The 21808-nt window shown below is 45.5% G+C and overlaps 1 protein-coding gene across 1 annotated transcript; it reads left to right on the plus strand.

Moving 5' to 3' along the window:
- Positions 1–32: 32 nt before the first annotated feature.
- On the plus strand, positions 33–19610 carry LOC311010074 (CD5 antigen-like; the record flags this gene model as incomplete). The annotated part of the gene is made up of 7 exons (XM_084004555.1): positions 33–126; positions 7029–7343; positions 7437–7721; positions 10740–10988; positions 18363–18425; positions 19196–19348; positions 19549–19610. Coding segments are annotated over 7 exons (1221 nt in total), but the record flags the coding sequence as incomplete, so codon positions are not given.
- Positions 19611–21808: the final 2198 nt, after the last annotated feature.

The raw sequence follows: 21808 nt of genomic DNA on the forward strand, positions 1-21808 counted from the left end.
GGAGAGAGGAGTCCTCAAGAAGACCTGTGTGGGGGATCAGGTCTGACTGTGTTCATTCTGGATCCACTCTGAGGGAGTGTGCAACATCAGTCTCCTCTTCCTCCATCCTGAATCTCACCTGCTCAGGTAAGCCCCTCAGTGACATCATCTATGACATCATCAGTAATGTTGCTGTGTGTCACTGCTGCAGGCTGTGGTGTTCTAAACATGTGTTCTGGTGTTACAGTTTATTTCAGTTTCTTTGGCTCATCTCTTGAAACTTTGTTAATATTCTCAGAACCTGATTTGTCTAAATAGCTTCCATGTTCCAACACAACACCATAACTCACCTGCAAAAGGTCAGAACTCACTCAAAACATTGAAGTCGTGCTTCAAAACAAAGTGAGTGTCTCATATAAAAAGTCTCTGCCCTCCAAATGAAAAGTTCCTTTGACCTCATGGAAACAATGGTGGTCAGAATGTTTAGATGTTTTTCAGGACGGCAGTGGAGCCTGGAAATGTTCCTTATATCCACATTTCAGGTTTGTCCTATTTCTTTAGTTGACCCTGAATGTTTCCTCTACTAGAATGTTCTGTTTGTCCAGTGAACTGAACACTAAACTGAATACTATCCACATGCTGATTTCATCAGTACAAGTTTCTTTTACAGTATTACACACTGCACTCACGTTTCCATGGAAACGGTTACAGTTGCCCTGTTCATGATGTACCTGAGCAGGTTCCTCCACGTTCAGACATTGTGGTTATTCTGTTGTAGTCCAGCTCTATAAATATGTTTGGTAACAGCCGTACTCATGAATAGCACCTGTCAGCTGACTGGAGATGACGTGTGATTGGTTGATGTAAGATGGGACAAACTCCTCATTGGTTAGTGAAGTTCAAGTTTCTCCTGACAGACAATTTACCAGTTTAGTGGACGTTAGAAAATACTCCATAGTACATAATGATATTCAGAGATGGACAGAGTACACGACCCCAGTACTTGAGTAAGAGTACAAATACTACTGGTCAACATTTACTCTGTGACAAGTAAAAGTAGCTCAGTCGACATGGTACTCGAGTAAGAGTAAAAAAGTACTTGCTTTTAAAGGTACTTAAGTATCCAAAAGTACATGCTATTAAATTTACTTTAAATAAAAGTAAGAGTAAGAGTACATTTCAAATCAAATGAATGGGATCACAGGACTACAGCAGATGTTGCAGATGCAGATGTTTATTAACAATCATTGAAATTGTAACCAGATGAACCTGCACCGTCCAACGAACTCTCTATCATTGGGAACTGGAACCCCCTCAAAGACCAATGTTGTCCCCACACCACTGGTTGAGAATCACTGTTTTACAAAAAACGACATCTCTGCTTTCAATAACTCAATGTTGAGGTCACTTGTCTTTACAGGAAGGACAATATAGGAGCACAACAAACTCTGTCTCCCCATGTCTGTCTTGTCCGTCTCCGTTTCAAACCACAACACACACACACACACACACACACACACACACACACACACACACACACACACACACACACACACACACACACACACACACACACACACACACACACAGTGCCACTTCCTACAAAATGTAGTTTTTGTGATCAACACACACTCACATTCTCACAACACGATGACATTGACCGAGACAAATAGGAAAAACACACGGTGAAAGTCTGGTTAACTTACGTCAACGTGTTTCTTTAAGTTGGACGTGGAGTTGTTGAAAGCAGAGATGTCGTTTTCCTTCGGCAAACACAATACACATTGGAAAATATATGACTGTTTGTCTGTGTCCATGTTTTTTACTCTGTAAAACTCAAACATGGAGTCCAGATAAGGCCAAGGATGTTCTGAAAGTTCCTCCGGATCATTATCACACTCAGTCTGAGACTCAGTCATTGTCGCGGTTTTGTGTTGACAAACACAGTGGAGAGCATGGCTACTTTGGCGGTATCCTTATGGGGAGGGATTACGTATTTCTGCTTTTACGTAGATCCCAGTGGAGAGCGTGCACTGTGATAGGTTTCCTTCTTTGACAAACACAGCTTGTGTTCAATAGTATTTTAAAAAAAAAGAAAGAAAAAAAAAAAGAGCAGACCTGAAAGTAACGAGTACTTTTCAGCCTTTCTAGAAATTAACTCGAGCAATCATAATTTCACGTCATGAAGATGTTATAGGTTAAAGCAACTAATGAAAGACAAGTAGGCAACTTCGAAGAGTTCTCATCTTTACTCTTTAGTGCAGGGCTTCAGGGCTGTAGTGCTACTGTGCATCATACTGTCAATTAACATAGCCTACTGTCCATCAACAACATTGGAAATACATAAATACAATACAACATTGTAAATAAATATAAATGAAATGTAAATGTGTTTGTCACTAATACTTAAATACAAGCAGATTAGTGTCCACTGGTTGTTTCTATTTGAAAGAGCCAAACATGCCCACGCCGGTCTGTAACAGAAATGAACTGCTGGCAGATTTCTGTCAGATCACTATTGTCAAGTCTCTTCCTTCATCTCATCCAGTCTCTCCTTCTCCTCCTCCATCTCCTCCAGCTTCTCCTCCTCTATCTCCTCCAGCCTCTCCTTCTCTACCTCCTCCTGCCTCTCTTCCTCTACCTTCTCTGGCCTCTCCTCCTCTATCTGCTCCAGCCTCTCCTTCTCTACCTCCTCCTGCCTCTCCTCCTCTATCTCCTCCAGCCTCTCCTTCTCTACCTCCTCCTCTCTTCCTCTATCTGCTCCAGCCTCTCCTTCTCTACCTCCTCCTGCCTCTCTTCCTTCATCTCCTCCAGCCTCTCCTTCTCTACCTCCTCCAGCCTCTCCTTCTCCTCCTGCCTCTCTTCCTCCATCTCCTCCAGCTTCTCCTCATCCATCTCCTCCAGCCCTCCTTCTCCTCCTGCCTCTCTTCCTCTACCTTCTCTGGCCTCTCCTCCTTCATCTCCTCCAGCTTCTCTTCCTCTACCTCCTGCCTCTCTTCCTCCATCTGCTCCAGCTTCTCCTCATCCATCTCCTCCAGCCACTCCTTCTCCTCCTGCCTCTCTTCCTCTACCTTCTCTGGCCTCTCCTCCTCCATCTCCTCCAGCTTCTCCTCCTCCATCTCCTCCAGCCTCTCCTTCTCCTCCTGCCTCTCTTCCTCTACCTTCTCTGGCCTCTCCTCCTTCATCTCCTCCAGCTTCTCTTCCTCTACCTCCTGCCTCTCTTCCTCCATCTGCTCCAGCTTCTCCTCATCTATCTCCTCCAGCCTCTCTTCCTCCATCTCCTCCAGCTTCTCCTCATCCATCTCCTCCAGCCTCTCCTTCTCCTCCTGCCTCTCTTCCTTCATCTCCTCCAGCCTCTCCTTCTCTACCTCCTCCTGCCTCTCTTCCTTCATCTCCTATAGCCTCTCCTTCTCTACCTCCTCCTGCCTCTCTTCCTCTACCTTCTCTGGCCTCTCCTCCTCCATCTCCTCCAGCTTCTCCTCCTCTATCTGCTCCAGCCTCTCCTTCTCTACCTCCTCCTGCCTCTCTTCCTTCATCTCCTCCAGCCTCTCCTTCTCCTCCTGCCTCTCTTCCTCTACCTTCTCTGGCCTCTCCTCCTCTATCTCCTCCAGCCTCTCCTTCTCTACCTCCTCCTGCCTCTCTTCCTCCATCTCCTACAGCTTCTCCTCCTCTATCTCCTCCAGCCTCTCCTTCTCCTCCTGCCTGTCTTCCCCTACCTTCTCTGGCCTCTCCTCCTTCATCTCCTCCAGCTTCTCCTCCTCTATCTCATCCAGCCTCTCCTTCTCTACCTCCTCCTGCCTCTCTTCCTTCATCTCATCCAGCCTCTCCTTCTCTACCTCCTCCTGCCTCTCTTCCTTCATCTCCTCCAGCTTCTCCTCCTCTATCTCCGCCAGCCTCTCCTCCTCTACCTCCTCCTGCCTCTCCTCCTCTATCTCCTCCAGCTTCTCCTCCTCTATCTCCTCCAGCCTCTCCTCCTCTACCTCCTCCTGCCTCTCCTCCTCTATCTCCTCCAGCTTCTCCTCCTCTATCTCCTCCTGCCTCTCTTCCTTCATCTCCTCCAGCTTCTCCTCCTCTATCTCCTCCAGCCTCTCCTTCTCTACCTCCTCCTGCCTCTCTTCCTTCATCTCCTCCAGCTTCTCCTCCTCTATCTCCTCCAGCCTCTCCTTCTCTACCTCCTCCTGCCTCTCTTCCTTCATCTCATCCAGCCTCTCCTTCTCTACCTCCTCCTGCCTCTCCTCCTCTATCTCCTCCAGCCTCTCCTTCTCTACCTCCTCCTGCCTCTCTTCCTCCATCTCCTACAGCTTCTCCTCCTCTATCTCCTCCAGCCTCTCCTTCTCCTCCTGCCTGTCTTCCCCTACCTTCTCTGGCCTCTCCTCCTTCATCTCCTCCAGCTTCTCCTCCTCTATCTCATCCAGCCTCTCCTTCTCTACCTCCTCCTGCCTCTCTTCCTTCATCTCATCCAGCCTCTCCTTCTCTACCTCCTCCTGCCTCTCTTCCTTCATCTCCTCCAGCTTCTCCTCCTCTATCTCCGCCAGCCTCTCCTCCTCTACCTCCTCCTGCCTCTCCTCCTCTATCTCCTCCAGCTTCTCCTCCTCTATCTCCTCCAGCCTCTCCTCCTCTACCTCCTCCTGCCTCTCCTCCTCTATCTCCTCCAGCTTCTCCTCCTCTATCTCCTCCTGCCTCTCTTCCTTCATCTCCTCCAGCTTCTCCTCCTCTACCTCCTCCAGCCTCTCCTTACCTCCTCCAGCCTCTCTGCAGTCTGTCACCTTACACAATGTGTTGATGCATGACATGAACAGATACATTAGGGATACAATGATCATAGAGCTTGATGGTACAGTTATTGCCTGAGCAAAAAAGGCTTTTACTAAATATTAAGATTACTTAATATGAATTAATTATATTTGATAATTATAAAATCACATGATCATCTAGAATCTGAGGTTTTATTGTATTTCCACCACAAATTTTCTTTATTTGTGTTTTTAAACCGTTGCTCTCTTCTACACAAATACATGAAAATAAGAATGAAAAAATAACTTTAACAAAGTGTATCTCTTTGGCATTAAATATTCTCTTTTATTCAATATCTGTATTGTTGAGCCTCTACCTATACACCCTTGAAATAACTTACACTTTGACTCCTAAAGAAGTCTCTTATACACTTTTCTTTTCTTTGACATCCTTCAAATCCTGGACAGCACACACACACACACGCACGTACACACACGTACACACGTACACGAACACAAACAGACACAAACACAAATGTAAATGACACCACTGATATTAATATCCATCTAGCTGACGTGACCCAGGAAGAACAAATGCCGAACATGTTGACAACCTGCAGATAACCTGCACTGTCTCTCTTCCGGTCCAACTAGCAGGTTGCAGGTAGTTTTAACAAGCAGAAAGAGTGACAGTGGGGACAGCCAATCACATGTAAGTTAGCGAGAAACCGGCAGCCAATCAGGGAGCGGTATTTAGGTTAGAGGCGGGACTTCTAGCAGAGACCGACATAACCCTCTGTGTGCCATAATCATTGACTAAACACTACGGACAGCGGTTGTATTGATAGTGACTACACAGTAGCGGCTGAATATTGGTAGGGACGTGTCCCTAGCGTCCCTACCCAATTCTACGCCCTTGAAAAGTAAAAGTATTTGTCTTGGAAATGTATTCAAGTAAGAGTAATAAGTACCAAAGAAATCTAATACTCAAGTAAAGTACAAAATCCTCTGGATATGTACTTAAGTACAGTACTTAAGTAAATATACTCCGTTACTGTCCACCACTGATGATATTCATGGTTTATATTAGGGGTGTCAACGATACAATAATAAATCTTAACCGTTTAGAAAAATCAATAACCGTTTACACGTCATTTTCCCTCCTCCTCGTTTATTTCTCACCAATATATACGGCTATAGTATCCGGCCCGCGAAGGAATATTTACTGGCCCGTTTAGTGAAAAAAAACCTTAAAAAATGCCGTATAGTGTCTGATATGAGCTGCCCTCTCTCATCTCCGCGCAGCACAGTGGAGACTTGCTCCTTAAGGCGCGCGGCCACAACAACCCTCACCGCGCGCCCCCGCTACGTTCTTCTTCGTGTACGTTCTTGATGTTGTTCTGATGACCGTCCGCCTCGTTGAACCACCACGATGTCGCTTTCTACTTTGAAAACTCGGAAAGTTGACACTGTATTTGGATAAGCTGTTGCACTCTTCAGACTCGTGGTGTGAGCGGAACCGGACCGGACCGGTACTTTATAATCAAAATGCGGCTGTGTGTCTCCGTCCAAAATCCGCTGCGCTCGCGCTGCCTGCTCGCACAGATCCGCTCGTATTCACATGCGCTGATGCAGGTCGAGTGTTGACTAGAAATATATGCAGACGGCGCTCCTTCAAAACAACATCAAGCCATGTGTGTGTAGTATTATATGTACAACAGTTGAGTGTAATTCATGCCAGGCAAAGTTGGCTTATAGTAACAGCACGGGATCCATGCGCAACCACTTACAATGGCTTTGATTTCATGGGATTAGCATTAGCATTAGCATTAAACGTTGACACCCCTAGTATATATGCTGACACATTTAGACAGTTGAACGGACTATTGTACATGTGATGACTCACACCATGAAAGAATTCATACATGTTTTGAAGAGAACAACTATTCAACTGAGAAACAACATAATCAGTTTTGATCAGCAAGATATGTTCAATCATTAATTGTGCAAATTGTAGATAATTGTACTCATTTGCATATATGTGCTAAAATATTTGCAAATTATTTAAAAGAATGAGAAATGATAATCTGTTGTGAAGCAGTGGCCAGTGGTTTGGAGGTTTACACATGTTGTTTAGAAAATATTCATTATCTTTTGAGAATTGTGGCAAAGCAATTGAGAAAAACTGTAAATGATGAACTGATGGTGGAATTGTTTTGAGTCCAGTTTGAATCACTGAATAGTTTCATGACATCTTTTTCTCTGGTGTCTGGTGTCTTTTCTCTCTCTCTATTTGATCTTCTATCATCTCTCCAGACTCTGTCAGGCTGCTGAATGGGACTAGTCTGTGCTCAGGCAGACTGGAGGTGAAGTCCAACCAGTCCAACCAGTGGTGGTCCTCAGTGTGTGAAGCTGACTTTGACCAGCAGGATGCAGAGGTGGTCTGTAGGGAGCTTGGCTGTGGGGCTCCTTCAGTCCTCCAGGGGGCGCTCTATGGAGACGTGGGGGCTCCAACGTGGACCAAAGAGTTCCAGTGTGGAGGCCATGAGTCTGCTCTCCTGGACTGTAGAAGCTCAGGCTCAGATAGAAACACCTGCTCACCTGGCAAAGCTGTTGGACTCACCTGCTCAGGTAGAAGAGGAGCTGCAGCTTTGATCTGGTTCATTTCTGTTCTCATCAAACTCACTTTGCTCTTTGACTGACGACTCTCTTCTTTCTGTTCAGAGCCTGTCAGGTTGGTGGGAGGAGCCAGTCACTGTGCTGGAACACTGGAGATGAGACATCAGGGAGACTGGAGACCAGTGGATGACGATGGCTGGACCCTGAAGGAAGCAGCTGTTGTCTGTAGAGAGCTGGACTGTGGCTCTGCTGTTTCTGTAGGACGGAGAGAGGAGTCCTCAGTCAGACCTGTGTGGTGGATCAGGTCTGACTGTGTTCATTCTGGATCCACTCTGAGGGAGTGTGCAACATCATTCTCCTCTTCCTCCATCCTGAATCTCACCTGCTCAGGTAAGCCCCTCAGTGACATCATCTATGACATCATCTATGACAGCAGTGTTCCCAGTATGTTCCTTCCTCTGTCCCAGTGACAGTCAGTGGTTTCCACTGGACTGAACTGTATAGTTCTCCAGGACAATGACGTCCTAGAAAGTAGAGAAGTGGGCTGGTTTCTGGAAGCTTCAGACCCTCCATATTAGGGGTGGGAATCTCTTGGCACCTCACGATTTGATTATAAACCGATTATAGATGCATCTTGATACAACAATTTTTTTTTTGTACATTTCCATGCATGATTAAAAAAAAACAAATTAAATCTGACTTTGCTACTCAGAGTTTGCTCGTCACTTTCTTCTTTTGTGGTAATTATTAAAGAAAATCAACAGGTTAATTACCTTCTCTCATATATTATGAAAGAAAAGGCTTTTCTTTGTCACAAGTAGAATGACTTCCTATGAACACAAAGTCCTCCTGTTACAGGCGATGAGCTTATCCCTGAGAGAAAACAGTGAACTGTAGCCGATATACAAATAAAAAGCTTTCAATGCAATAATCAATGCAGCTGCATTTCAACACATCACAGCGTAGCGGTCTGTGGTCTCCCGTGGGATAGTATCTTACGTCTCATACAGAGACCCAACAACAACAAGGTCTCTGCCATATTTATGCCGAGACGACGTTATGTTCAGTGTTTACGTAGCGGCTACGGTGTTAGCCTAGCTTAGGTATTTGTAAAGTTATTTTGTATCGTCTTAACGGACAGACTTAATAAACCATGACTTCAGACTTTTTACTAATCGTCATTACTTCGGCATACTCTCTTTAAATGGTAAATAAATCACAACGTGGTTTTTTGACAGCGACCGCTGCTGTGAATGCAGCTCTATGAGACTCACCGATCCCCCTCTGGGTAAAGGTAGAAACTCAGACAGGACGCCGTTTAGTTTCCTGGTGTGTCCGGGACTTCACAACATGTACAAAGCAGTAATAGTGTTTATTTCAGCCATGAATGATGAAACATTATCGGTGTAAATGCAGCGGGTGCCGGTGGGATTTCTCTCTCAGCCGTGTCTCTGTTATGTGTAACGCCACAGACTGTCCGGGCGCTGCATTTCAGAGTTCCACCTTTTGTGTTCCGTAAACAATACGGAATAAAAATAATCCATTTTTGACAATTGTGAATCGATTCCGAATCGTCCGCATCACGATGCTGTCACACAGCGGTGATGGGTGTCCTGTCTTGGGTTTTCTGTCTTGTGAATTTTATGTTTTATTTTGAAAAGTAACTCTCCTCTCGTTTCAGGTCACTTGCCCTTCCTCATGTGTCTCCGGTCTGACTTCATCCCTAATCCCTGATTGTTGTCACCTGTGCTCCCCTCCCTGATGTCTATATAGTCTGTGTCTTCCCCTGTCTCGTTGCCAGAGTATTTCGTCCCACGTCTGAATCTAGCCCATGACCACAGCTCTCGATCGCGTCCAAGTCTTCTTTGTTCAGTGTTTCAGGTATTCCTCGAGACGAGTGATTTTGTGTTTTGTTAAAGTTTTCAGTTCCTAGTTCATAGATAGTTTCTCGTAATAGTTTTGTCCTCCTCGTTTAGGAGCGTTTTCTGTTTTCAGCCTTTCAGTGCTTCGTTTTTTTTCCTCCCTTGTTGGAGCGTTTTGTGTTCTCGTGTTGTTCCTATTTTTCGATATTTGATATTCCTGTAGTAGTCTTGTGTCCTCCCTTTTGGAGCGTCTTTCGTTTGTTAAAGTTTATAATTTAGTCCCTGTTAGAGTAGACATTTAGTTAGCCTTTTGTTTTGTATCCTCCCCTGCGGAGCGTTTTCCTTTGTCGTGTTTGTACGTCCGCCACCTTCCCTATCCCCGCTCCCCTTCCCTTTTCCCTTCCCTCTCTCTCCCCTTTTCCTAAGGTTAGGATCCTAGTGAATTTTCATAGCCATTGTGTTGTCACTCGTTTATTGGAATTCGTGTGAACCTGTAAATAAAAGCTTGGATCTACTGTCCTCACTCTGCGCCTGAGTCCTCCTTCTAGTCCAGGTCTGACAGATGCATCTAAGTAATGATTTTTTCCCCACCCCTACTCCATAGACTGCTGAGCTCCACCTGGCAGGACACACCTGTCTGTCTGTCTGTCTGTCAGACCTGTGACATCACTTCCTGTTTTGAGGGTCCATCTTGTTGAACGGAGGGTAAATGTGACCTTTCATCTCTCGTTCCTCATTTCCATCTAAAGTCTTACCAAACTCCTTTCAGTAGAGAACTACAAACAGGAAGTAGGACCATATAACAGCTGTGCTCAGGTCATTTCACTGGCTTCCAGTCCATTTTAGAATTGATTTGTTCATGTTAATGGGGGTTTTTCATGTCATGTCCTCATCCAAGGCACCTCAGAGGGATGACAGTGGCAGACATGTTTGCAGCAGCATCCTAGGATTCTCCGGGCCCTTTCATCTGTTTCTATCTGCCAGATGGATCGGAATCCTCCCTGACTCATTCAGTGTTAAATGAGCTCGATGGCCGATGAAGCGTTGACCATCTGGTGCTTTTATGCACACATCAAACTGTGCAGCTCTAATGTGATCATCACAGGTTAGCGGCTGCATGAGGACCATGAGGGAGAACATGGACGTCCCCACTATTCTGCAACAGCAGTGCTGTGTGAAGAGAGTGCAACACATTTCTTTGTCACACGGCTGATATGGTGTTAACGTGGCACAGTTGGTGTCTCCCTGCCTTATTCCGTGGAGCATCCACAGTTAGTGAAGTGTTGTGTTGTCTGCTTGTGGACCTCGGTGTCACAGTGGGACAGAGACCACATCAGCTTCACCCTTAAGCCACGAGTACACGGGAATGTGATGGAACATGGCTGCAGGCTGTGGTGTTGTAACCATGTGTTCTGGTGTTCATGATGAACTGATGGTGGAATTGTTTTGAGTCCAGTTTGAATCACTGAATAGTTTCATGACATCTTTTTCTCTGGTGTCTGGTGTCTTTTCTCTCTCTCTATTTGATCTTCTATTATCTCTCCAGACTCTGTCAGGCTGCTGAATGGGACTAGTCTGTGCTCAGGCAGACTGGAGGTGAAGTCCAGCCAGTCCAACCAGTGGTGGTCCTCAGTGTGTGAAGCTGACTTTGACCAGCAGGATGCAGAGGTGGTCTGTAGGGAGCTTGGCTGTGGGGCTCCTTCAGTCCTCCAGGGGGCGCTCTATGGAGACGTGGGGGCTCCAACGTGGACCAAAGAGTTCCAGTGTGGAGGCCATGAGTCTGCTCTCCTGGACTGTAGAAGCTCAGGCTCAGATAGAAACACCTGCTCACCTGGCAAAGCTGTTGGACTCACCTGCTCAGGTAGAAGAGGAGCTGCAGCTTTGATCTGGTTCATTTCTGTTCTCATCAAACTCACTTTGCTCTTTGACTGACGACTCTCTTCTTTCTGTTCAGAGCCTGTCAGGTTGGTGGGAGGAGCCAGTCGCTGTGCTGGAACACTGGAGGTGAGACAGGGAGACTGGAGACCAGTGTATGGCTATGGCTGGACCCTGAAGGAAGCAGCTGTTGTCTGTAGAGAGCTGGACTGTGGCTCTGCTGTTTCTGTAGGACGGAGAGAGTCCTCAGTCAGACCTGTGTGGGGGATCAGGTCTAACTGTGTTCATTCTGGATCCACTCTGAGGGAGTGTGCAGGATCAGTCTCCTCTTCCTCCATCCTGAATCTCACCTGCTCAGGTAAGCCCCTCAGTGACATCATCTATGACATCATCTATGACATCATCTATGACAGCAGTGTTCCCAGTATGTTCCTTCCTCTGTCCCAGTGACAGTCAGTGGTTTCCACTGGACTGAACTGTAAAGTTCTCCAGGACAATGACGTCCTAGAATGTAGAGAAGTGGGCTGGTTTCTGGAAGCTTCAAACCCACCATAGACTGCTGAGCTTCACCTGGCAGGACACACCTGTCTGTCTGTCTGTCTGTCAGACCTGTGACATCACTTCCTGTTTTGAGGGTCCATCTTGTTGAACGGAGGGTAAATGTGACCTTTCATCTCTCGTCCTTCATTTCCATCTAAAGTCTTACCAAACTCCTTTCAGTAGAGAACTACAAACAGGAAGTAGGACCATATAACAGCTGTGCGCAGGTCATTTCACTGGCTTCCAGTCCATTTTAGAATTGATTTGTTCATGTTAATGGTGTTTTTAAGACCCTACATGGTCTGGGACCCCAATATCTCTCTGACAGGCTTGTGAGGTACCAAGCAGCCAGACCTCTCAGGTGGTCTAGAACAGGCCGTCTGGTTATTCCCCGGCTCTCCAGGAAAACTGGTGAAAGTGCCTTTAGCTTTTCATCATGGTGGGTGAGCCCCGATGCTGTTGTCCTTTAAAACTAAACTGGAAACATTCCTTTCTAGCGGCACCGTCCAGGAGTCTGATTGAAGGTCTGGACTTACTTTTATTGTGTTCTTTCTTTTTATTGGTTTTAACCTACATGTCACCTGTGGCTTTTACTATTCTGTATTTATCCTTTAGCTTTTTATTGACTTGTCTTATAGATTCTAACTAGTTGGTTGCTTCTTTTTATTTATTTAATTCCTACTTTTTAAAGGATTTGATTCACATGCATCATTTATGTGTCTGTTTTAATTTGTAATTACTGATGTCAAAGGTTTTATCCGCTGTGTTTGTGGCTGTGACTTCCATGGTTGCTAATGCATCGTGTTGCTCATTGTGCTTCCACCAGGAAGGAAATGTTCCACATACATGAAGTTTATTTTGCTTGGCATGTTGAACAGAAGCCCGTGACCCTAAATACAGGATAAGCGGTAGAAAATGGATGGATGGATGTTGAACAGAAGGAGACAGCAGCTGTTTGCTCGTTACAGAGGTCACTCACAAGGCGTGGCTCTGTCAAAACAGCATTTGTCTCTCTGGCTGTGAAGCCCTGAAGGTCCAGCTGCGTCTCCCTCAACCTGCCCTAAAGCATCTGTACTGGGTCTCTGAGTTTCCTATAAATAAAATAACCCATGCTGGAATAAATATGATGATCGGTTGAGCATCCTACAACAAAAGAGCAATGCTGATGACTCCAAATGAATTGACAATTTGACATAGCCTAATTATAACCTCACCTGAAGCCCTGATGGTGTTTCCTCAGCCTGCTCTATATATCGGTAGTGGTTTGATGCTGTGTTTCCTGCATACAAAATGGTTCATTCATTTTGTAGCCTGTCCTATGGCTAGAAAGTTTAACCCTCCTACCATATTGTACACAATAGTTATTTGGATATTATTAATCAAAAAATGATTCATTATATTTGAATAACCAACAGTGTTAACTTATTTACATTGCCAAACACGTTTTTTGTGTCCAGCAATGCAATGACAGTTCTTCATTAACCTGTGAATTTGGTGGTCTCCCTTTTATTTCTCTGCATTGTATAGGCTACACTCACAAATACATTACAGAATATAGAAACGAAAATGTCTCAGATCCACTGTTTATTGTGACTGTATTCTAACTTAAGGTAGGCTAATTAACATTCAGTGACTTGGTAACGTAACGTTAGCATTCTATCATGATACAGCAACTTCTATGCCACTATCCGTGCTGCACACCCCTAATCAATGTTCCTAACCTTGGTTGAACGATTACAGAAGCTAGGTTTAGCTGTAACAATATCCTGGGTAACATATACTATCACCAGTTAATACTATTTTCCACGGTACAATCTAAATTTGAAAGCCTGGTCACTAACGTTACCACTGCTAGTTTGTGTGGCTAGCACTACTTACACTCTGCTTTGTGAAAAAGCCTCGTAGATCCCCTTTCTTCTTCTTCTTGGGTGGCATAGCTGATCTACAAAGTACAAAAAGGGGTAAACATGTACATGCTGAAGAGCAAAGGGAATGTTAAAATGTTTTACTCTGGCCTTTTATGGGGTATGTATTGGCAGACAGCCCCGACCGTTATCATCAACACCCGCTCGTTTGTCTGCCAGCCTCTGCTAATCTGTGTGATTTGACTCTCTCTCACTCTCGCGTCCCTTGCGTGTAGCGTGCATATGTAGCGTGTCACATAACCCTTCCCCCTCCCCTTCGGTTTTTCAGCCAATCAAATGACGGCGTGTCTTGTACTGTCGTCCTGGCCATGGTGCTGGCCGTTGGAACGCAAAAATGAGTTTGCTGAAATATTGGTGTGGACAATTTTGTCATCTTAAAGTCCCCCTCCACTCAAAAATGTGTTTTTCTTATTTTTCTGTCCTCTAAAATGTCTGACACTGACTATAGTGACTTGTATCTGAGCAGATTTTGTCATTAGAGAGGTTTTTTCACATTCCTCTCCTGAAGGAGGAGATTTCTGTGCACCTCTGTGAAATTTGAAATTCAAACGAATCATGGCAAGCGAGATTATGTACAGCGCAAATACAACCAACCAATCACTGTCGTTCCCCGAGGCGCGAGGCGGGCGCACACGGCGGCACCCCGGTGAAATGCGGTGCGGCCGGCATGCCCGCCACGGCGTTTCGCACCTTCTAGTTGGGCCTATCGATCGGACGCATCCATCCTCGTGTCGGTTCATAGTACCCTGGCTGAATCTCGTCGATGTTTCGGCTAGCCATCTTGTTGTCGTTCATCCACCGGTCACATAGAAGCGCCAGCATAAGCGCAAGCAGCTGTGGTGGTCGGGGCGCGTGGTATTTGCATATCATGAATATTCAGCGTCTCAGAATTCTCCATGAGGAGAGAGCAGTGGATGTCCTTAGAGCCCAATTTCAGAGTTTTTTTTAACTTTTTATTTGGGGAAAGAATGTTAAACAAAATATTAGGCATTGCAGATTATTATTTTATACTTAAAAACATGCCTGGAGGGGATCTTTAACATATTGATTGGGACAAGTCCCATGTGTCCCCCCCTAAACCTACGCCCATGGGTATGTTGCATTTGTTCGAAAGAATAGCAACTAAACGCGGGAATACAACAAACCTGAATCTCCACCTAAAGCATAACCATCTGATGCAGTTTTCCAAGGTGGCGAAAAAAAATACTACAGATGGGACATCCCCGTCTTCCCGGCAGTCCACAATCACGCTGGCGTTTAGTCGACAAACAAAGTACCAACAGGACAGTGCAAAACGGTGCGCACTCACAGAGTGTGTACTTCGCTTCATCGCTAAAGAGATGCTGCCCTTTAGTATCGTTCAGACAGTTAAACTACATGGGGAACGGAGGCGCAGTGTCCGTAGGCAGGGTGTTTTACCTGCTACACAGACTGTGTCTGTAACGTGTGGCTGCTGCCAGCTTCACTGTGGTAATGTTAGTTAACATCTAATTTATATATTGTTTCGGTTGTGTTTGTTTTTATTCAAGTGCATTTTTTGTTAAAATAGATTGCGAGTCCTTTTATTTATTGTTTTTGGTTGTTTTGTATACTTATTTTGGATATTTAAAATGTTTTCCAGTTCTCATGTGAAATATTCTTTAGAAATAAACGTTTTGATCTTTGAAAGGGTGTACTTGCATTATTATGCCATTATCATTATATCAGTTGAAAATGGTCTCAAAACTGCAATATATTCGCTTATCGCAATAATTTCGGGGACAATTAATCGCCCAGCAAAATTTGTTATCGTGAGGCCTAATCACACAAGCCTCCAGTGCAGCAGGAGAGGAGCCTCCGCTGGACATTCAGGTGCACTGCAAGAGAGTCATGTCCTCATCCAAGGCTCTCCTCAGAGGGATGACAGTGGCAGACATGTTTGCAGCAGCATCCTGGGATTCTCCGGGCCCTTTCATCTGTTTCTATCTGCCAGATGGATCTGAATCCTCCCTGACTCATTCAGTGTTAAATGAGCTCGATGGCCGATGAAGCGTTGACCATCTGGTGCTTTTATGCACACATCAAACTGTGCAGCTCTAATGTGATCATCACAGGTTAGCGGCTGCATGAGGACCATGAGGGAGAACATGGACGTCCCCACTATTCTGCAACAGCAGTGCTGTGTGAAGAGAGTGCAACACATTTCTTTGTCACACGGCTGATATGGTGTTAACGTGGCACAGTTGGTGTCTCCCTGCCTTATTACGTGGAGCATCCACAGTTAGTGAAGTGTTGTGTTGTCTGCTTGTGGACCTCGGTGTCACAGTGGGACAGAGACCACATCAGCTTCACCCTTAAGCCACGAGTACACGGGAATGTGATGGAACATGGCTGCAGGCTGTGGTGTTGTAACCATGTGTTCTGGTGTTCATGATGAACTGATGGTGGAATTGTTTTGAGTCCAGTTTGAATCACTGAATAGTTTCATGACATCTTTTTCTCTGGTGTCTGGTGTCTTTTCTCTCTCTCTATTTGATCTTCTATCATCTCTCCAGACTCTGTCAGGCTGCTGAATGGGACTAGTCTGTGCTCAGGCAGACTGGAAGTGAAGTCCAACCAGTCCAACCAGTGGTGGTCCTCAGTGTGTGAAGCTGACTTTGACCAGCAGGATGCAGAGGTGGTCTGTAGGGAGCTTGGCTGTGGGGCTCCTTCAGTCCTCCAGGGGGCGCTCTATGGAGACGTGGGGGCTCCAACGTGGACCAAAGAGTTCCAGTGTGGAGGCCATGAGTCTGCTCTCCTGGACTGTAGAAGCTCAGGCTCAGATAGAAACACCTGCTCACCTGGCAAAGCTGTTGGACTCACCTGCTCAGGTAGAAGAGGAGCTGCAGCTTTGATCTGGTTCATTTCTGTTCTCATCAAACTCACTTTGCTCTTTGACTGACGACTCTCTTCTTTCTGTTCAGAGCCTGTCAGGTTGGTGGGAGGAGCCAGTCGCTGTGCTGGAACACTGGAGGTGAGACAGGGAGACTGGAGACCAGTGTATGGCTATGGCTGGACCCTGAAGGAAGCAGCTGTTGTCTGTAGAGAGCTGGACTGTGGCTCTGCTGTTTCTGTAGGACGGAGAGAGGAGTCCTCAAGAAGACCTGTGTGGAGGATCAGGTCTGACTGTGTTCATTCTGGATCCACTCTGAGGGAGTGTCCAACATCAGATTCCTCTTCCTCCATCCTGAATCTCACCTGCTCAGGTAAGCCCCTCAGTGACATCATCTATGACATCATCTATGAAAGCAAGGTTCCCAGTATGTTCCTTCCTCTGTCCCAGTGACAGTCAGTGGTTTTCACTGGACTGAACTGTAAAGTTCTTTTGGAAGCTTCAGACCCTCCATAGACTGCTGAGCTTCACCTGGCAGGACACACCTGTCTGTCTGTCTGACCTGTGACATCACTTCCTGTTTCCACAGCATATCTTGATCTCATTCTAATATTTAACGCTAGATCGTGGGCTATAAGTCTAATGTTGTGCAATAAAAGTTTTCAAACATCTTTTGTGTTTGATAATAATAATAACCATAATTATAACGACAATAATAAGTTATTTATAGCACTTATCAAAACAAGTAGTTACATCATACTTTACGAGGCAGACATCAAAAGAGGAAAGGAGAGAATAAAATGCAACATACACACATTTCCACTGATATCTATAAACAAATATTAATAAATCCAAATTAATTATGAACAAATATATCAATCTGAACGTGTTCACAAACTACAGGTAGCATCTAACAGGATGTAACTGTTTCTATGACTTCCTGTGACGTCTATGAAGGCTGCTGGAAAGTGTTGGACTGGACGGCAGCTTTTAGGCTCCGCCTCCTGCTGCTGCCGCCTGATCTCGTCTACTTTCCAGGCGAGGAGCAGTTCATCTCCAACGAGCCTCATGTGACCGTTCATCATCTCTCTGTCTTTACAGACCTGCTGCTGCAGCCAAACATCTCCGTGTCCTCCTCCATGGACGGGGTCTCCGAGGCCCAGCAGCAGGGGTTTCAGGCGTTCAGGCGCTCCACCTTCATCGTCTTCTGCTCCGTCCAGCCACAGTACCCAGGAGGCTCCTTCCAGCTCACCTTCACCTCCTCCAACTCAGCACACAACTACACCCAGCCAGCTGTCAATCACACTGCCCACTTCCTGTTTCCTGCTGCAGAGCCCGCCCACCAGGGACGCTACAGCTGTGTTTATCACGTCCATGTTCTTTCTCATAACTTCTCCTCTGAGAGCCGTCTGCTCTCTGTCACTGTCGTAGGTAAGCTGACTGTTCAATTCCTGATTAGCACGACTGGAAGAAGTGAAATGTAATAATCTTCTTTTAGATTTAGGTTTAATCCCACAGACACAAAAATAATGTGGCTGCAGCTGAAAATGAAGCAGAAGAATATTGTGAAAACAGGCAGCCTAAGACTTATGGTTTTAATCTGATGCCAGATTGCCAGTCTGCCCATGCTCGGCAATAAACTCCTTTCTGATTCTGATTCTGAACATCGTGTCCCGACGTCAGGCTGCTCCAATCAATGTGCTTCCATATCTATTAGGTGGAAATTTAGGTTCACTGTCTTTGTGGAACAGAGGACCCAGAGTGTCCCTCTTCTCAGGCTTAACAAACCCAGAGTTGAACTAAACCTGCTTTCTGGAATCCAGCCCTGATCTAGTGAACAAAGTGAAACCAGGTCTGTAAATGGTGACAGCAAACAATGGACTGGAGGACAGAATGCCAGGTCCCTAGTTTGTGTTGAATGGCAGCTGTTGGAGTCATGATGAGTCATGTGATGACTGTCCATGTGTTTGATCATCAGATCTGAGACCTGTCATCATCAGAGTGGTCACCGTGCCGCTGCTTCTGCTGTTGGTGAACGTTGGTCTTTACTTCTACTTTAAGGTACTGACACATGTCTGTTGTTGAGAGCACTGACTCAGTCTGTGTTCATTGACCTGGAGAGAGGAGCCATGCAGGAAGTCACATGTCTGTGTGCTGTCACGTCTCTCCAGGCCAGCAGGGGGCAGAAGCCGGGCAGACGGGAGGACGTGGAGCCGGATTACTACAACCTGGGCGTTGGTGCAGCTGAAGGAGGGCCGACTGAACAGGAAGGAGCTCGGGGAGCAGAGTAGCACCTCCAAGGAGCTCCTCTCACATCCACATGGGTTTCTAACACACCGACACCAGCTCATGTTCATACGCATGTTCCTCTGGAAATATGACTCATCACATTTCTACTATATTGTTATTACTCTGGACATGAAAAGATGTCCATGTTGAAGTGGGGGGTTTGGAGCTAGGTGCTATCTCTGAAGCGTGAGGATCTGCTGGTGATGCTTCTGTACCTCTTCCCTGATGGTAAAAGAGTGAACAGGTGATGTGCTGGGTGGGAGGGGTCAGTGGGGAGCTGTTCTACTTCACCCTGGTAAGCACCCTGCCGCTTTCCTGATGTTTTGATGGTGGAGCAGCCTTCTGACATCATGCTCTGAGATTGAAAAGGGTGGACCAGCCAACCTAGGGTGGGGAGACTGAGAGAGCTGGTCTGAGCTTCACTGGACTCCAATCTACAGTAGAAATGACACAATTACAATCCCATCTCCACATTAATAACCTGTTTGAGCCCCTCCAGTGTGGTGTTCGCCCCCTCCACAGCACTGAAACAGCCCTCGTCAAAGTCCTCAATGACCTCCACCTCTGCTGACACAGGTTCCCTCAATATCCTCACCCTCCTCGATCTGAGCGCAGCCTTCGATACCGTGAGCCATAACATTCTGCTCTCCGGGCTCCAAGACCCCGGTATGGAAGGTACCGCACTCAGCTGGCTCCAACAGATCCCACTTTATTTCCCTCCATAACCACACCTCTTCCTCAGCCACAGTCACACAGGGTGTTCCCCAGGTATCTGTACTCGGCCCCCTCCTCTTCATCATCTCCATCCTCATTCATGCCTTCATTTCCTCCCGTCTGGATGACTGTAACTCATTCCTCCACGGCATCAACTCCAGCTCCACAAACCGACTCCAACTGGTCCAGAACGCAGCCGCACGTCTCATCAGCCCAGTCCTAAAGAACCTTCACTGGCTTCCCATCTCCCACCGCATCCCCTCCAAAATCCTGGTCCTCGCCTTTTCTGCCGAACGGGTCAGACGAGAGGCAACAGAGTGGGCGGAGAGTGGTCGGATAAGGCAGTTGGACGTCTGGGCGGTGTGTAGGGGCCTTTAGTCACATGTCATGACTTCACGTCAGCGCCCCCTTGTGGTTCACATGGCTCATTGTTGTTGTGAAGTCGATTTGGGCAGCAGGACACATTTAGCTGAAGAGAATCACAATGAACAGCTTATTTTTGTGATGAACCAATATTCATATTTCATAAGAATTTGGCATATTTTTATACTGAAAGTGTTGACTTAATGTTGTACTTTATAAACAAGTATTTGATTTTGTATTTCAGGATTTTACTCTTATTAATCATTTTGCTAATTTCATAACAATTGTATTGATTTTGCTATTTTTCATAAGTTTTGAGGTCATTTGACTTAGTTTAAGGAATGTTGTTGTTTATCGTGACTTTTTATTCATGACCATGTTTTATATGATGAGAAGAGAAAGCAAAAAGCAAAATGAAACAAAAATGCCAAAAAAAACTAACAAATATGAGGCCATGGGATGATCAGTAAATCCAAGGTAAATTTCAAAATAAAAGTCTGAATATAGAATAATGATGAAGCATCTGTCTCAGGGAGTTTGCTCATTTTTGTACTGAACAGATTTTGATGAGAAATATGGTCATAACTAAGCAAACAATCTGCATAAACATAAGAAACATATGCAGCAGGTCGATGCAGTTGAAGTAGAACATTGAAATCTTGACTTTGTATATTTGTTTTGGAATTACAATCGACCACAAATCTCTCATTTCATGTTTCTATGTTCCATTTTCTGCCTATATTTGATTTCTAGACTATTTCATGTGGTACGTTGTGGTTTTGAAGTGCTGTGATTTAGTTTTGGACACATTTAAGGAGTTTTGTTGGAGGAGCCTGAGATCTGTTCAGCGTGTTGGTTTGTTTGAGATTTGTGAAGACAGACTAAAGAGAAGACAGACTACGACGTGCCGTTCACTATTTATTCACAATTCTATCATGAAGTCATTTAAGTCTAAATAAGTCTTAAATCCAATGAGTTCAATGTAAGGCCTTAAAATGTCTAAAATTCTCCTAAAATCTCATAAAGGGTCTTAAATACGATTTTGAAAGGTCTTAAAAATCTATTGACGTTACTTTTACTTAAAACATGGATAAACTTCAGTCTCGCTTTGAAATGTTTCGATTTTTGAGGACGCTATAACCTAACTACGAGGCGGAACTAAATGTAGGCTACCTGTGCTGCCCGGTCACAATTGCTTTGCGCGCGCAGCTCGGTGCAGCTCTGTGACAGCTTAGTTAGCATAGCAGCGGAGAAAACATTAAACAGAGGCGAATTACAGCACTTGCATGCATGGGTAAGTGCAAGTTTAATGATTTGTGGCTTCAGAACGAGCAGTTCAGTGCATGGTTGAAGCCGGTGGAGGGAAACGCTTATGAAGCGAACTGCACGTTGTGCAAGAAAACTTTAAAGCTCGGAACATTGGGCGTTAAGGCATTGGAGTCCCACTGCAAATCAGAGAAGCACAAGGCGGTCATAAAATGCCAGCAGAAAACGCCGCCAATTAGCCACTATTGCTCCACATCAGGAGCCGGAGCATCAAGGTCCAGCGCGACCCAGTCTGCTGCAACTCCAGTCGATCTCCGGACAGCGTTTGGGTCTACGCCGACACTAAAAGCGGAGGTGCTATGGACTTTTCATACGGTAACTAAGCACCAGTCATATACTGGTAATGAGAACATTGATGAGCTGTTCCAGATGATGTTCCCGGATTCAGAAATAGCAAAAACATTTAAGTGTGGAAAAGACAAGACGGCGTACATAGCGCGATTTGGATTAGCCGATTACATCAAGAGAGACCCCATCTCCAAAGTTAAGGGACCGTTCGTGCTGATGTTCGACGAAAGCCTGAATCAAACGAACAAGACCAAGCAGTTGGACCTGCATGTGCGTTTTTGGGAAGGCGAGCGGGTCCAGTCAAGGTACCTCGGATCCCAGTTTATGGGGCATGCAACGGCTCAGGACTTACTGAAACATGTCAAGGTAAGTAACATTGCATAATTTAAAAAGAAACTTTTTTCATGATTTTTTTTCTTATCATCAGGACATAATACCAGAAAT

This window comes from Eutrigla gurnardus (genome assembly GCF_963514095.1).
Source record: "Eutrigla gurnardus genome assembly, chromosome: 24".
In the NCBI taxonomy this organism is placed as follows: Eukaryota; Metazoa; Chordata; class Actinopteri; order Perciformes; family Triglidae; genus Eutrigla; species Eutrigla gurnardus.